We start from the raw sequence: 17,517 nt of genomic DNA on the forward strand, positions 1-17,517 counted from the left end.
GGTAACCTCCCTGTACTCTCCTCTCTCAGAGGCGACCGGCGGATAGTCCAGCCGTTCTCTCCACACCACCGGAAGTAATAAGCAATCCTCTCCGAGCTTCCTCAGGCGTCCGGGTGACCTCCTCCTCGCTCAGAGGCGACTGGCGGATAGTCCAGCCGTTGTTCTCTCCTCCAGAGAGTGACCCAGGTGTCAGTCCCCGTGTCCCCAGTCCTCCTGTGCTGTAAGGGCCTCCGAAAGCTAGGCTTCGTACTCTCCCACTCTGAAGGGCGACCGATGGTAATACCTCGTCCACTCCCATGAATGAAGCGCGGTAAAATTTATTTACTAAACAAGACGCGTCGTTAAGTGGTTTCCCGCGCGAAACGGCGAGTCTCCCGCGTAAATCCGCGAGTCTACCGCGGATCGCAAGCTAATTTCTTCTAGAAGCTTTTATCGCTTCGCGATTATTTGATTGACGACAAGGATAGAGTGGGATAAACTCCTTTATTTGTCCTTCCTGACGAGAGCGTTTTATCGGGCTGAATTATAATACGCGTAAAACTGTGTTTCGACGGCAGCCATTAGGATATTAGATCTAGCGAAAGGAGATCCTTGGGTAACCCAAGTGGTTCAATCGGTTAAAGTGGTTTCTAGAACGGAGAAAAGAAAATCTGTGAACACTCGGCCGCCGCAATTATCCTCGAATTATATTTCCTCTCTTTCGTTTTCACGGCTAATATTAAACGTCAACCGGAGTCGCCCTTTAGAATCAGACAGCACTGAGGAAACTGGAGAAAAGCGGGGATTTTCTTGAGAAGAGGAGACAGGGGATTAGCCTTTGGATGTGAAAAAAAGGAAATATGAAGAACGAACGGAATTGAGTGCACGAAACAAAGAAGAAGATAAGGAAGAAGTAGCAGCAGAGTGGATTTCACGAAAGGTTGGACGTTTTTTGATTACTCAAGCAACGAAGAGATATCCGAAGGAATTCTTGTGGGACGAGGCATGCAAATAACCGGTTTCCCTCGGTCATGTTTGAACCAAGATTGTCTTTCGACCGATAGAAATGGAGGGGCAATGAAATCTAGAGTGGAATTCGACCTGAAATCGTCGTCTATCCGTCGACTTCCTGTAATAAAGAGAACCGAGCAGAGGTGCAATTAAAATTGAACGAATTTCATGCCGCCGTGGTCTTGGACGATCGAAACGATCGAGAAAGACAGAGAGAGGAAGTGGGAATCGTGGAATGCCCGGATATGAAAGGATTCGCGGCTTACTTTTTATTCCAAGATGAAAAGATCTCGTATCGTATCATTTCGATTTATACGCAGATACTGCTCGGTTCGTTCGTGTGTTCGTTGAGACAGTAGAGCTCCGTTTAAACGAATAATCCTCCAGTTTAATATTCGAACGGCGGAACTTGTTTCACGCGCCGCGCCGGAGAAAATGAATTTCTTTCTGACCGTCCTCGGTTAAGAGGGCCGTTGATACGATTCACGTTCCGATCATTACGATACTCCACGCGTCGTTTGCATGATTATCCGCTGGCGGCTTGCGGAGGACCGACCAAGAACACCGTGGGAATTCAATTAACCCTGCTACCATCGACCGCGATGAACGCTGGACGAATTACCACACCGTTTACCGTTTGCACCAACGGTAGTTTCCGCAATTGTTTTTCCTCCGACAGTTCATCTCGCCGGTTTTTCTCCGTGCTATATTGTACCAGTTTCTACAGTCCGCGGTTTATTAACACGAGGTAGAAAATTCAATTTAACATCTGTTGGCTCCCACGCGATTCGTTATTTGCAAACAGATTTTTAGATTATAATATATACACCCGACTGGAATTTCAGTTAGGCATGCCTAAAGACGAACGTGGGCCTAATGCGGAAACGATTAGGCATACCTAAATGCTGAAAGCCCAATCGTTACCGCATTAGGTCCTAATTCGGCAGGAATGATGCATGCCTAAGTTTTCCTAACAGTTGCCATACGTGGCTGAAATGGGGATGGCCGAGCGCACGCCTAAATTAGGTGGAGTGGGGCTCTCAAACTTATATGTAGGAATATTTACAGACATCTCAGTGTCGGACGTACGCTTGCGTGAGAGCTTTTAACAAGGTAAAAGTTTCTACGGTATTCCTCGTGAGATTTCATTAATGTCTCCCAATGACAGTCGTACAGTCGACAGAGTAGCTAATAAAGCTACTCTAATATGGGCCTAATACGGTTTGCCTCGTTGGAAAAGCCTAATGCGGCCCTAACACGGCTCTCCCAATTAGGCGGACGTGAATATTCCGCGTTACATACCGCATGCGGGCATAACAGGCAAATTAGGCTAGCCTAATGCGGACCTAATATCTGCCTAACTGAAATTTCTAGGGCAATGAAATTCTTAAAGGTTCATTATATGCAAGTCTAATGTCCGAAGGTGTAAAAGGTTCGTACAAGAGTTCAGAGTGTTCACAAGAGTTGTCACAAGAGTTCAGAGTGTTCATCCAAGAGTCTAATAGTTCACAAGCGTTCGTCAGAAGTCCTTCACCACCATCCTCGTCTTTGTAACTGTCCAGTCCTTCTATACATTGTCGTCTGTCCAGAGATGTGTCTTAATGAAAATTGGGAAAACGGTGGGAAAGGTGTTCCGTCCAATGGAGGATGTTCGAAAGGTTCGGGGGGATCTGTCGTTCACGCCCTGTAGTGTGGTTAGTGCGTCAAGTGTAAGCAGCGGTACACCTGTACGTCAAGGATAAGGGAAAATTTTGGTGTTCAGGTCGTCCTATTGTTGACCACTTTTTAGTCAGTCCTTGGTCCGAAGAATAAGATTACGATGCGTCACTTTGCTACTGAGAAGAAAAGGCCAGGCACTTAAGAACCCATTAAGCGTCTGGCGGTTTTCCCCTGATTGTAAAATTAATAATATGCTACCAAACTAAATATTCTAATCCTGAAAAATGGCAGATGTGTCGGCCGTATCCTGAACTTAGGATAATTCGTTGCCCCCAACAGCATCAACATTTTACCTATAGGATTTTTCAAAAACTTCCCAGGTACTGAATGAATGTTATACATGCGCTTTGTGTAGTCGCTTTTTCATTCTGAAATTTTGTTAGAAATAATAGAAATTGTAGGTTAGATGACACGTTGGAGAAATCGATTTTACCATAGTTACTTAATCCTTTGCCACTCGAGATGCGGATTACTCTGGAGATATTAAAAATGAAGTATCACGTTCATAATAGATGCTCGAAGCTTATCGAACGTAAATTACGTACAGTACTTTAACTTTTTGTCGTTTGACAAGGTACGAAAGCTGCGAATAACTGAGATAAACACGAAGTCGTAAAAAGAGACGCAAGAAAAAGGGTTAAAACGAGACACCTTTAAATTTCACTTTTTAACGAACGTTGAAAAATTTCACTTCATCGGAACACCGTGTACAGTAGAAACCAAAGTACAACGGATCAAGGAACGCACAACGATGCTTACGAATTGCTATAACACCGGTGAAAAGAACATGCAATAAACCGAGCGCGAACAACGGCCCATTAATTAGCCGTGAAACCATTTCTTTGTTAGCGGCGTTCCTCTGTCGCCGCAAAACCGCTTGCAATAATCCCTCTATTCACGGGCTCGCGTCGTAAAAGCCAATCGCGGATTTTTCTATCGTTTTGGCGGCGAATAAACACCGCGGGAGCGTTTTTCTCTCTGTCGGACGAAACCTCCGGTTGAAAAATGAAAAAAGGGAGAAAGAAAGAAGGAAAAAAACGAGCGAAAAAAAATGCGTCGAATTGACGGCGGTTTCGGAACCGCGAAAAAACGATTCACGATGCTGTGCAATTTCCGTCAGGTCGATGCTCTCGCGGATTATGCAAATTTCTCGCGCGCGGTACACGTGGATGAAAGGGGGAGCGGGGAAAACACCATCGTCTCCTCGGTCTGCGCTCTGCGCACAGAGTAAATGTGACGCGACTGGACGAATGGAATACCGTTGGACGATTTCGCTGACCAGTCTTGCGTGGCTTGTCGAAAATGGCGATATTCGTCATCTCGTTCCACGAGCGGCATGCGCGCGTTTCATCGACGGCTTGCAGCCACGGCGATTTCGGTTTACAGTATTTCGATTGCCGCGCCGGGGGAAAAAAGACAGCGCGCGTTTTCGGCTCCGTAGGTTACTCGTTTAGCCTTCGTTCCTTTTTTTTTTTGCTTTTCTTGTTTTTTGAGTGGCTTTTAAGTTCCTTTTGAATCTGCACATTTTTTCCACTTTTTCGGAAGAGGATTATTCGGTTGGCAATTGTTGGACGTTCGTTGTGAATTGTTACAACGGTTCGGTGAGATGAAAGCAGATTTTCCATATGTTGCTGTGGTGTTTTTTGGTATTACACGATCTGTTAGAATTTTGACGAGGAGAATATTAAATGGCGATGAATTGTGTACTATTGAGAGCAGGAGAGTAGAAAATAGTGGGAATTTTTTGGACAGTGAAAAAGGAATACGAATAAACTTTTCAGCTTGAATATAAAAATCGTGAAACGAGGGATTAAGTTAGGTTACGAGCATTATTGGTTACTCTGTTACACCATTTTCAATATTGAAATGTTACCTAAAGTCTGGTTTAATAGAATCTTCCTTCGTACTTGTTTGCTTTTAACAGTGTCAATTTATGAATTATTAAACACTTGTTCAACAAGGTTTTAATTAACATATTAGGAATTTTCTTGCTAAACAAGGGTTAGCTGTACAAGTATCTCTAGTGTCACCTGTAACGTCTAATGCTAAAAGAGCTCGGTCTCTTTAGCAACCGAAAGGAGAAAAGAAACTCATGAATTCGCTGGAACTCCTTAGAGCAGGCTGCAGAACGATAAGTAGCCGCTACCGCGGTTATAAAGGCTTTTTAAAATGGCTAAACAGAATTTTATAGAAAGAACGGTATACCGTCGCGTTAAGTTGCCTTAATATATTCGCTGAAAAATTGAGGATCTTCGCGAGAGCCTTCGGGCGGTCCCGTTTCCGCTACCGCGATAAAAAATTCCATCAACTCGGTCCAAACTAAACGTCGCCTCTCCTTCCTTCTTCCTCCTTCCCGGAACAAAAGAAAACAGAGTATAGAGAGAAATTCGAGTAAACAAAAGAAAAGAGAGAAACGTGTAACGAAAAACCGTGCGCGTTATTAATTGCGAAGCAGCGCGGAAATTAAAAGGACCAAACGAATATACGCGTTGGACGTTAAACGCGAGCACCGACAAAGCAGCAAATTGGCCTTTACAACGGGCCGCTGTTCGCGTCCACGGAACATCGCAACGATGAAAACGTCACCGTGCGCTTGAACGTCCGACGATCGATGCGGAATAACGCTGTTCCCGTGGTTTAAAAGTTCGCGATGGTATTATCGAATGTTCGGTATTTTTTTCGGTGTTTCGTTGTTTGGTTCGATCAGCGGCGACGCGTTTCGGGCAATTCGGCCCGGCTGACGCCGCAGATTTCCGTTCAATTCGCTTCGTTTCGGGGAAATCGACTCTTTTTCCTCGACATTTGGCAAAGTGGAGCTTAAAGATCGCGCTCTTTTTTCTAATTTTTAGAAAAATTTGCTTGCAAGATGAACGTTATCTATCTGTATGTATGTGTGTTCGATGATTTCTCAGGTACCTTTGGGAATTTTCATAGGTTCTAAGCTTGTGCCGAGAGATGGTTATCGAGGAGGTAAAAATGTTCGAAAGAGAAACCGTGATCTGAGCGTTCAGAGGATCGGTCAGCAGGGTATTTTCAATAAACCCTCTGACTTGCGTATCTGTATAGAGGTTTTATCGAGGTCTTTGTTTTATCGACGCCGATAAAGCTGCCCGAGCCGATGTCTCGCGAATATTTTACGACGTCCCGTGACCGTGGGTCGAGTGATCATTTCGAGAGGCTTGTGAAATTCACGTTGATCGCCGTGCTGTTTTACTCGCGGTGATGCACGTTCCCACCTAGACGAACGTTTCTCGCGGGGTGAATACTAAATTTCGGTATGAAAACGAGATCGGTTATCGATTACCGTGGTCTGACTTATAACTCGCCGCACCGATGGCATTCATTAAACACGAGTGTTGTATTCCGCGGCTCGCGATTCCTTGCGTTGGGTTATTATTTTCAATAGGTACGCGGTAGGAGAGCCTGACGGAAACTGGGCGAAATAAGGATGCTGTTCTGCGCGTAGTACTATTCGACTTTATTCGTAGTTCGGTGACGTTCGGTGCGTGATGGTCACTAGACAAGAATCTCGTGTTTCGACGGAAAGGTTTCTAGATATAGCTTCGGTAAGTACGAGAGTACGGGTTGGTTTCAGAGGTCAATGTAGGGAGAGGCGGTGAGGTCTAGGTTCAGCGATAAGTAAAAGTAAAGGATGATGTGGAGGTCTAGGTTTCGGGGTGACTAACGTTAGGATGATGCGGATTTGTTTAGTTAAGGAAAGGAGGCAGGATGACTAAAAACTAACGAGAGATAGGAGAGAGGTATACGACACGAGGTACAATTTCCGCATTCCAAATGTGCTCTCTTAACAATTTTCTAGCGGTTGTAGAAATGAACGAACGTTTTCACGGTAGAATTCGTACTGTTTGGTATTTTTCGAACGGAGAAATCGCGCTGAAGTTTGACTCGACGCGAGAGATTCGCGGAGGCTGTCGCTAAATCTAATTGCGACAGCGCTTCGAGCAAATTGCTTCTCTCTCTCTCTGTTATCTTATTATTTCTCGCGGAAATTGAGACCGGGAATGAATAACGCGAAGAAAATCCGTGGGTAAATGGATAACGACATAACGTGTTGCGGTTCCGTTCGCGAACTTCTAAACTCGAGCGTCGAAATAAACGTCTGTTCCGGTTTTCAATCAGTTCCGGTAGGCATTCAGACTCGAATTACCAGGGAAGAGTTTTGATGCTGGCGCTGTTCATTTTCCTCGAGCTTGTCGAAACTACTATGTGGTATTATACTGGTATTTAACTGGTAGATCATATTAAATTTCTGCTTGCTATTCGTCGTTTTATATGTGTGCAAGTGTTCGTTACATTCGAACCCTTTGCAACCAGAATTTTCTCGGTTCGTGAGAAGAAATATTACGGTTCCTTACAATTTTACATGTCATTAAAAAAAGATTGACTAGTGATAATATTGTTGCGAGCACCGCGTATATGCTCATGCCTACTGGTGCTCGCTCCGGAATTGATAAAAAGACGGTTGGGGAATATTGATTCAACAGTCTCTGTTCTTATCCGAGACTGACTGAGATACTCGTACGCTTGTTAATAAATGTTAAGAGGTGTTCGTGTTCAAGTTATTGAGGGGTTTAGTTATATAGATAGTTATTAAATATGCCGAACGAAGGGGAAGCACCGAAGGCAGGTTGCAACAATATGACAGTATAACAATAAACGAGATAAAATTTATAAAATATAGATACACGATATTTAACTTCCAAGTCACATGACATTACATGTTAGATTTATCAGTCAGTTAGATATAACAAAAATTAACCTAACGCCTTACCAGGAAGTATATATTACTTTTGTATACGTTCGGAGAAATCCGTATAGCCTTACCACCTCTGTTTAGTAAAGATCTAAATGTTTATGATACGTGACAAAAGGCCCTTCAGTCCCAAGAAGGGTCGTAGACAATATTGGGGCGTTGCGTAGGAGCATTCTCAGTCTATAGACAGTGCTCTTACCATCAAGTAGAAAAGCGAACCATCCTTGTGTCTAATAAAAGTTTGTAGTTTAAAATAAGGATTATTAATTATTTAACAACCAATAACTCCCATAATCCAATATTACAGAAGATTAATGGAAGTTCTATCTTTTTCATGGGACACTAAAAAGTGTCACATAAATTTTGATCAAACGACACTTTACTGCATTATGTTGACACAGCAATCTGTCGATATTTATTCCACTCTTTAATAAAACACTAGAAAAATTCAATTTTTCCACCGTCGATGAAACACGAACGCACTTAAAGGGTTAACAAAATTTCCTCTAAAAGATTCACAAGGCGACACCAACAAGCATTCCCAAGTTAGCGTAAATTACGAACCATCCAACGATTCATACATCAAACTAGAACCAGGCGACCAAACAGCTTGGAAATACTTTTCCTCTGTCCGCGATCGTGTTATAAATCTTCTGTTTTTCCGCCGCGATATATCGTTCTCTCGATCGCATGACGGTGACTTTTGGAGATTAAATACCGCGCGGGCAAGTATTACCACCGGTCTTCGTTCTCCGTCTATCCCTGCGTCTATACATATTGTACTTGCGGTATCGATCGAACGAAACCAGCCCCGCTCTTACCAACCCTCCTGCGGCTCGTTCGCTTTTTCCGCTCGTACGGGTAAGGATGTAAGCTTCTATGGGTTCCTAGGCTGCGTACGGGAGATCTGCTCCTTGATGCAGCACGTAACAGTATAATATTTCGACGCGTATAGACGCTGCTTGGCGTCCCGTGCAACGATAAAGCGAGTTTCTCCTTTTAAATCTTCGCCCGGTTGTTTCAGACTCCCGCGGAACTATCGTCGTCGGATCGATTAGGAAAATTCGGTTTGCCTCGCGAACCTACGAGCATTTTTGATGGAAAGCCTCGTGGGAAAACGGGCGGAACTACTCTGCAGGATTAATTATAAATTCGAGCTTGGGTATTCTGCGTGGAAAATTGGGAATTGCGCGCTATTTGCGGGAATCGCAACGCGATTCCCTTGAATTATCGATTAATCCTTTTGTTCCTGAATTAGCTCGTCTCTTGTTTCATACCGCTGTTCCGCGAAAAAATTGCTGCCGGTCGAAAACGCGAAATTTTCCGAGAAGAACGAGAATTTCTGTTTAAAAGAATTACGTAATTGTTGCACTGCGAAACATGCGTGAATTTGCTCGCTTGAAGTATTACCGTTCAACTGCCGGCATATTCCGAGTATTAAAATGAAAATGAAACATTTTTGACTTGTGACATTTTCAAATACGAAGAACGTATAAAAAAATAGATTCTTCTTTCTGTACTGTGCATAATTAGAACCATTCATTCTGCTCTTCGTCAGTGTTAACAAGTAGAATAAGAAACTCGCTGAAAACAAGTGATTAAATCAACGAAAATCCCGACTCACCGCTCGAAAAAATTGTTGCATGTGCGCAGGATCGGTGTCGACGATCAATTTATAGATCTCCTTGTGTCTGACCTCTCGAAGGACCTGTCTGTAGGATCCGGGTCCCGCCTGGCGGATGTACATCTCCGTTCTCGCTGATGGTGGTGATTTCACGAGATCCTGCAGCTTGAACAAACCTACGAGAGAACACGGAGAAAGGGACTACGTATTATGTTCTTAATAAATGTACGTTTCCATCGTCGGGTGAGAACGATTGAATTTTCAGGAGGAAAGGTGGGAGAGATATCGAGTTAACACCTCTACACACGAGGAAGATCGAAGGCTCGTCGAATCGAGAGGACTCGATGGCCAGCATCGCTATCGGGTCACCAGGGAGCACGGTTCGAAATGAAATTCGCGAAAAATTACACGAGGTCTCGATGGCGTCACGGCTCGAAACTTTATTTAATCGGGTGCCAGTTTTATTGCCAGTCGGCTTTCATTTCGTCCCTCTTCCACTCTCTCTCTCTCTTGTCTACTACACGCGCCATAGTGTCGCCGTGCTTCACCCTCTCTGTGTGCTCTCACAGGCGCACGTAACAACAGCACTAGACCCTCTTCGAGCGAAATTTCGATCGGCGGGCAAATGATTTTCATTTTTCACGCGGTACTCGATTAATCCACGACGACGTTCCACGACGCGTTCCCGCGTTTCAATCATAATGGAACACGCTTCTCGCGGCTTTTCCACGTCAATTTTGGCATCCGCTGACCGGAAAAACGTTTAACGAATAGTCCCGTTGCCTTTTTTCGTAGGCAAATATTTGTTCGACAACTATGGCTCGCTCGTTGGCCCAGGAAAAGAGAGCAAAAAGCTGGGATAGCGTAGGGAACTTATAGAATAAAAATAATCGAAGTTACTCTATTTTCGTTTAATTAGAAAAACACTCTTCTCTCTGTGACAACATTTGTTTCAGCGATTTTTAGATTGCACCTTTGTGAAGCTCGCTGGTGGAGGGCTCTCCCTCTGTCGCAGGAAGAAACCAGGCTAAGCGAGGATTCGCCAGGCGAAATAATTCAGAGTTCCACCATTCGCCGGGCGGAAAACGTAAAATTGAAAGATAACAAACCGCTCCTTAGACGTGGTTTCCAATTATCGCTCCGCCTTTTGCAGAGAGGTGCGCGTACTACACGTTGAGTGGCCCTCTTTGTGCTTCGTGTATACATTTCTAGCAACAACGGGTTGGTCGACGCGGAGGTTGGGAGGTGGAAAACGAACGTATGGGGGAGAGTTTGGTTTATGGAACAACCCTCTGGTACCGCGGTCTGGATGGTTCTCTTGGCTGGTAATTTATGACGGTTTCGCACGATACAGAAGGCAGAGTGGAAAAGGGGAAAGAATTCAGAAAGCTTGCAGCCACTGTTTTTTACCCGTTTATCGAGTGTGAGTTTGTTCACTTTTCTAGACGCTTTCAGATTAAACAAGCTTTTCTCTGATTCTGGTAGATCTCGTTAAGGTAAGGTGAGGCAGTGCGGAAGGTTCTTTGTTCTTTCATTATCGCGATCAAGAGTTTGGAATTATTAGACGTTTGCGGGAAAAAGAAATCAGGGCGTTGAAACAAGTTATTCCTTATTTGTGTACTTATAAATTTCTGAAGATGTGTTTCGAATGGAGAAACTCTGGAATTTCTAATGTTATGGAAATGATTGCCTTTTGAAAAATGTTTAAAAGTCTCCTGAAGAATTCTGCGTATTAGAAATTAATAGTAGAATAATTGGAGCTGAATGTAGTATACTTTTGCAGGTATACTATATGAAGAACTTCGAAATTATAGAATGATTAGTGAGAAATAAATTGGCATATAAATGCATCTTAACAATTTCTATAATTTAAAGTAAGAAATGAAGAACTGTGCATGTATAGTTCGTCATATTTATACATCAGTATAGATCTATTTATCAGAAAAGAACGAAATACCAAATAAAATTTCAGTGTCTGAAGAGCCCTCTAATAACTTCCAACAGTTTCTGTAATTTAAACTAAGGAAGGAAGAAATATGCAAATGCACTTCGTACAGGTCTGTTTATCAGAAACGAACGATACAGTAAAAACCAGAAATGGTAAATAAAATTTCTCCTAATAACTTCCAACGGCACAAACAAATTACCTTCGCTCACCATTCACCATTCGAACGTTACTCGACCCTGCACGGCCCGTTACCCGAAACGTGTATCACTTTTGAAAAGCCGGTGAAACGTCCCGTTCGAACGAAGACCCCCGGGCCAAAATTTCCTCTTCTAAGCCCTGGCCAGGTCTCCGGGCTATACAGATCACGGAGGCTCGCGCGTTTTCCCGCTCACGAACGTTCGAATACCCCTTGTGAAAGGAGTTTCTCGAGCGTTCAACTTCGCCGAATGTTCCCGTTGAAAAGAACCGCTCGTCCCCCCCGCCCCTCCCTGTCCCGATTTAATATTTTTCGTATTGGTGCGCTGTTACACGAAAACCGGTTCACAATGCCGAGCCATTCTCGGGCCCCGAATTTCCACGGTTCTCTCTCCATTCACGTGAGCGAGCTTGCCGTAGCTCGGAAACTCGCAGAGCGTCTAAAAAGGATCGAGCCGTCCTCGGTTCGAAGACAGAGTTTCTACCTCGGGTAATTAATCTGTCGAAGAATAATTGGCAACGAACGGCAGAGGTGGCGCACGATTTCCACACGAGTTTCGTAGAGCCCTTGCTCTGTAACAAACGACGGAGACTCCTCTGTGCAACGTTAGCGCAGCTTTGTTGTTCGAACGAGAAGCTCTCCCGAGGCTGTTCTCTTCGTTGATTCTCGAGCAGGGCGATAAATATCGCGGGGAGAATTTTCGAGAAACACACTTTGTTGCTTCGTGAATTCAGCGAGGGGTTTTCCACGTAGATTCGAATTTTTCGATCGGCGAGAAAGGGAAATTAGCGAAGTAACGAGGAAGCGACGATAGCGTCGAGGTTCTTCTTATTTTTCGAAGGTTCGAGTGACGCGAGAAGCGACGGAGAGAGGCGCGAAAGCTTCTCCACGCCACGAATCGCAAGATCTCCGCGTATTTTCGGTGAATGGTCGCACGGGAGAATATATTTCATCGAACGGAATATCGAGGAAATGCAGGCTGGCATACTCGAGCGAGACGGAATTTTCAGATGTCTCTGGCTGGCGCGGAATTTATGGCTGTCATAGACATCACGAGGACGTAAAAAGAAAAAAATAAGGGACGATCTTGCAAGGGTTTTTCCTCGTTTCGCTTTTCTCCTTCGTCGCTGTTTCTGGTAAACGATCGCGTCGTTTAATCAGGAGAAGGAATTCCGAAAAATGATCCTTCCCCTTTTCACCCCGGTCTTCGGCTAATTTGTAAGATAGGACCGTGTACTTTGCATGGCGATCAATTCACTTAGAATAATGAAATCAGCTCTCCGTTGTACAACATTCGAATGACAATTGAACGGTTAAAGAGGTCGGTTCGGTTGGGGCAAAAATTCATTTCTGGGCGGAGGCTTTTTGCGTTTCGTTTAGAACGGCGGAATATCGCTCGGTCAATATTTCAAATACAAACGCTTTTACTTTATTCCCTGTTTGCCTCTCGTAAAAATCTCGCGCCAATTTGCTCCACTAACAAAGAACGCCAACTCTAATGGAATTGAATCTCGCCACGAGTGGCTTTTCACACAAGTTTCGTTAGTACGATGCTCACCTCTCCGTCACACGCTAGCAAAAAGCTCGAAATAAAAACTTCGACCTTTGCCAAGCTTGGAAACACGAGCTACCTCAGCTGGTAGTAATTAAAAAGGAGGATGTGGGGCAACTTCGGAAGCTCAAAGTCGCAAGCTCGGGCCGTAAATAAAGTAGAAGTTCGAAGTGAAAAGACTCGGCCTTTGCGAGCTCACTTTAGAGCAGCTGAATACGAAATCAGAAGCTTCTACCTTGGAAGCTGAAGGTTAATAAGGACCGACCTTGCAAGCTTCGCGAAAAGAACGAGGCTGAATTCTCGATGATGAAGTTACATCGAAGCTTCGACTTTCGGACATTCGGATCGATAGCGTTCAACCTGGTGACCTTCGGGTCGACGCATTTTCCGGACTCGAAAAGGTGAAAGCACACTGTGTCCACATATGTCTATGTGTTTCTCAATGATGTTGCAGTTTGCGAGCTTTGAGCTCATTACTGCTTCGATCATAATCTTTCGCCTATCTGTTTCCCAATACAGATAGGTATTTTGTTCGAATTTTGTGTCGTTCGTTTTTTGTGGGTTTCTTAGCCGTAGGGTTTTTTGCCCTCGTTTCCGTACCCGCCACGTGGAGGCGAACCCATTTCTACTTGGTTTTTAGACATTTTGTTTCTTTATTTGCAGACATTTTTGTTGCTTTTGTTTTGGATTGTGCACAGCACAATCTATGTGTATATTACTTGGTAATATATTTCTCTTATATTAATTTATAAATAGTTTATTATGTTTACGATTTTGTTTGATTCGATTTGTGGATGTTTCATTTGTTTTGTTATATCTCGAGGTCACAACTTTGTTGTAATCTGTGTCCACATAGTCGGAGAGAGCCACGGAAGCTTCCCATTCAGGAAACCGAACCGCAAAAAGCCATAACGTGGAAACTTCAAAGTCAAACAAGCCGCGACCCTGTGAGCTGAAACTTTAAGTGCCTCGACCGTGAAACTGAAACTCCCGATCCATCGAGGTATTCAATTTCCCTCCCGCCGAAACTTCGATATCTCGCGGATCTTGGAAATGGAGAAGACGGATAGGAAGCATCGGCGAGTTTGTACGACGAGTTCCACGCAAATTTACGCGGGGGAATTGTTGTGCGACGCGTTTTGCGTGCGAGTGACAGGCCGACATTTCAGTGTCCCGCCGGCATCCACTTCCGCCGGCTGATTCCGACGTCCTATTTGCATAGGGACGCGTCTCGCCAGCCGACACGATGCGTGGAGCTGTTCTTTGTTGGGGAAAAAAAGCAGAGAGAAGGAGAGAGAGAGAGAAAAGGAGAAAAGCGTAATGACTAGTCTTTGTAACATGAGGCGTGAACCGCGAGATCGCTGTCCCGTAACTCCTTCGAGAGAGACCACTCGTACTCTTGGGGAAATCCTCCTGCACCTGGAACGTTTGCTTTGTTGTTTCGAACGACGCGTCGCGACTCTTTATATCGCGTTCTGACGGGAGAACGCAATGCACATTGTTTTTGAAATTATTAAACGGAGAGACGACGAGTTGATTTATTGGTGGAAAGGCAGGCGGAAGTTTGACACTTTGAGTATAGAGAGAGAGAGTGTAGAGTTTGAGGTTGCAATTATTTGATATGCAAACTTTATGAGGGTTTTGCATTCGCGTTCTGACGGGAGAACGCAATGCACATTGTTTTTGAAATTATTAAACGGAGAGACGACTAGTTGATTTATTGGTGGAAAGGCAGGCGGAAGTTTGACACTTTGAGTATAGAGAGAGAGTGTAGAGTTTGAGGTTGCAATTATTTGATATGCAAACTTTATGAGGGTTTTGCAATCACAGCGGAGATGAAGGGAATGCTCACCGTAATCTTCCTCGTAGATTATGGCCACTCTGGTCCAGTTTAAGAACGACATTAGGTCTTTGAAGGCTTTGTTCAAGTGGTCCTGCGAGGGATAGAGGTTTATACTGAACTCCTTGAAGGTCGGCTCGAAGTCCACTCTCGCTTCTAGATGCGGGACGTCCAGAGCCTCGCAGATACTTTGGATGTGGGCACCTAGTAGAGGATCGGACGGGCCGAAGATCCCTTGGACCGATCTGGAGAGCTGCTTGCACGCTGTGGAAAGTCGAGGGTAGGTCAGTTGAGAGTTTCTGAATGTGTCGTCGATGGAAGAAATGTAGGAAAGTAGTACAAGATCTAAGCGACATATAGTGGACTCAGGAAATATTTATGTGCAATTAAAAATATTCTTCGTACTCAGTTTGTTACGAATTTCTCAAATTTTTGCTTATCGTACTAATTAATTCCGCGTTTTAACCCTTTGTCTGTTATCTAAGAGACTGAGACAAATTTATATCGTTTCAAGGCACAATTCGATCCGAAATAATTCAGATGCTAAACATAATCGAGACGCTGCATAAAATAATCCGACTAACGCGATATAAGGCGAACTTAACTCCAGAACACGTTTCATACACGTTGATTATTAACTCGACCGCACGCTACGCTGGTCAGCAGTGAAAGGGTTAATTCACGAAATTACGTATATCCCAGCCATTGATATTATAATTAAATTTAACAAGATAAATTGGCAATAGAATTGCAAATGCGAAGCGGCAAGTAAATCCCTTATTAAATGAAATATGCTGGAAAACAGGATTCAGGGGACGCAGGAGGAAGAAACCGGCGTGAAAGAAGCGTGAAAATGGAAATACGAGGAGGGCTGCATGTGACACGCCGATTTCATATATCCAGGGGACGCACACGGGAGTCGTATATCGAGGGAGAGAGAAAGAGAGGAAAGGTGGGCGCGACGCGACGTGGCGCACCGAAGATCCAGGTCCTTCGCCGCGTCTTTGCTACGCCGTTTCCTCGTAATCTTCTCGTAAACTTTCACCGTTCTCGGTACCGCGAACGTGCCAGAGAGATTGACGCGAAACTTCGTCTTCTCTCCTTTCCTTGTGCCCGTAAACAACTTGCCCCGCTACTTCCTGCCGCCCGCGTTTCCCTCGTTTAAAGCTAGTTCCGCCACCGTTACGCCTCTTCGACGGACGTTCTTCCTCTCGTTGCCGGTGAACCACTCACGAGGCTACCATCTAGACGACCGATTCACCGAATTGCCCGTAACACCTCGGTGTGCGTCGCGGGATGCTCCCTTTGTAGGATAAATGCTCGAATTTCTGATCGAGGATTTTGGGAATAACGCGCAGCTACTTAGAGATGGCTGGAGAGACTTAACTTCTGGGTTTTGTGTGTTTGACTGTTTGGAATTTTGAAGTATTGATAGTTCAGACTGAGGGAAAGCTGTTGTTGAATTCGTTTTAATCCTTTCGCTACTGCAGGTTTTAGCGCGCAGCGTGTGTGGCAGACGGTGAATGTTTAATCACGGCCGCAAAATTTGCTGTTTAAACCGTTTATGAAATTACGGTGGAAGTGTGCCAAAAGGCTCTAACGCTATAGCCCTAGCGAATTTTGAAATTAGGAAGGCTTAAGGATTCTGTAATAACCATTTTTAGCCTTTGCGAGCTTGAAAATGTGTAGTTTCTTTGAACCTTCTACAATTATTATCATTTTTCACTAAAAATATGCACGAACACCCAACTAACAAATATATCCTTCATCTTAAAAATACTTCAACTTAATTTCAAGCTAGAGTTCAAGACAAAAGGAAAATTCTCAAGAATTCCGCAACACTCGGGAAATGGCATATTCCCCGATATTCCAGATTGCGTGAAATCAAGTTACACGTCAATCAACGTCAAAAGTGTCCCTGGAATGACTGTTTCACAGGCCCATCAGATTTCCATCACAATACCGCCACACGTGATATTTTTCTATCGACTGCGTCCATATTCGAGCCTCGGCTCGTGTATTAATCGAGCATTCACGTAGACGCGACGCGGTCGTGTGATTTACGAGACCGATGTCTACGCGAGCATCGCGGAAAATGGACAGGAAATTGATACGTTATCAAACCGCCGAGCTTCCTGATCCATTATCCGTGATATACCTTTGAAATCCGGCTGTTCTCCTTTTCGAAACGATTGGTTGGCACGCGTGCAAACGCCTCTCGCGGTGGATAAAATGGACGAGTTCGATTTCGAAAGTGGGATTTCGGCGTGTCTAAGTGTTCTCCACTTGGATCCCGCGTCCTGAATTATTCACGAGACCTTCTAAAAAAACGGCCAGACTGATCGTCTGACTCATCGTTTCCGCGTTCGCGTTGCCGGTTTCACTTAACGTGCGATCGGAAGCTCGTTAAGCGGCGAAAGCTCGCTGGAGAAACTCGTGGCTCCGGTGAAACGAAATTGACTCTCGATCGATGTATCAAGTCATGCGAGCTTTGATGTTGCTTGCAGTTATTCAAATTTGTGGATTTGAGACTTTGAGAAGCTGAAATTTCGTCTGATAAAGTGTATTAATCCTCGGAAGGCGAATGGTTTTACACGGGAGACGAATGCAGGCCGATTTTGAGCCATACCAAAATTTCTATCGTGTGTCACATACACTACCGGCCAAAAGTTTGAAATCACTGTGCATTGCAATTTACACGAAAATTTCCAGAAAAAATTCAGCAGCTTTAAGAATTTTTTAACGAATTTTGAGATAAATCGATATGAGATAAATTGCTATTCATCTCAACAATATCAGTATCAAGTCTATGAAAAATTAGTAGCAGATTCAGTACTGATGAAAATTGGGAGCCAAAAGTTTGGAATCACCGAG

At 44.2% G+C, this 17,517-nt stretch overlaps 1 protein-coding gene across 1 annotated transcript in view; it reads right to left on the reverse strand.

Moving 5' to 3' along the window:
* The window catches only part of LOC108578222 (glutamate receptor ionotropic, kainate 2), a 168,134-nt gene that overhangs the window by 47,370 nt on the left and 103,247 nt on the right, over positions 1-17,517 (reverse strand). The window contains exons 3-4 of the mRNA XM_017941508.1: positions 14,656-14,907; positions 9,108-9,283 (exon numbers count right to left, since the gene is read on the reverse strand). Of these exons, the coding sequence (XP_017796997.1) occupies positions 9,108-9,283; positions 14,656-14,907 (428 nt within the window). The remainder of the gene's footprint in view (positions 1-9,107; positions 9,284-14,655; positions 14,908-17,517) is intronic.

The sequence above is a fragment of the Habropoda laboriosa genome, unplaced genomic scaffold, assembly GCF_001263275.1.
Source record: "Habropoda laboriosa isolate 0110345459 unplaced genomic scaffold, ASM126327v1 scaffold5, whole genome shotgun sequence".
Classification (NCBI taxonomy): domain Eukaryota; kingdom Metazoa; phylum Arthropoda; class Insecta; order Hymenoptera; family Apidae; genus Habropoda; species Habropoda laboriosa.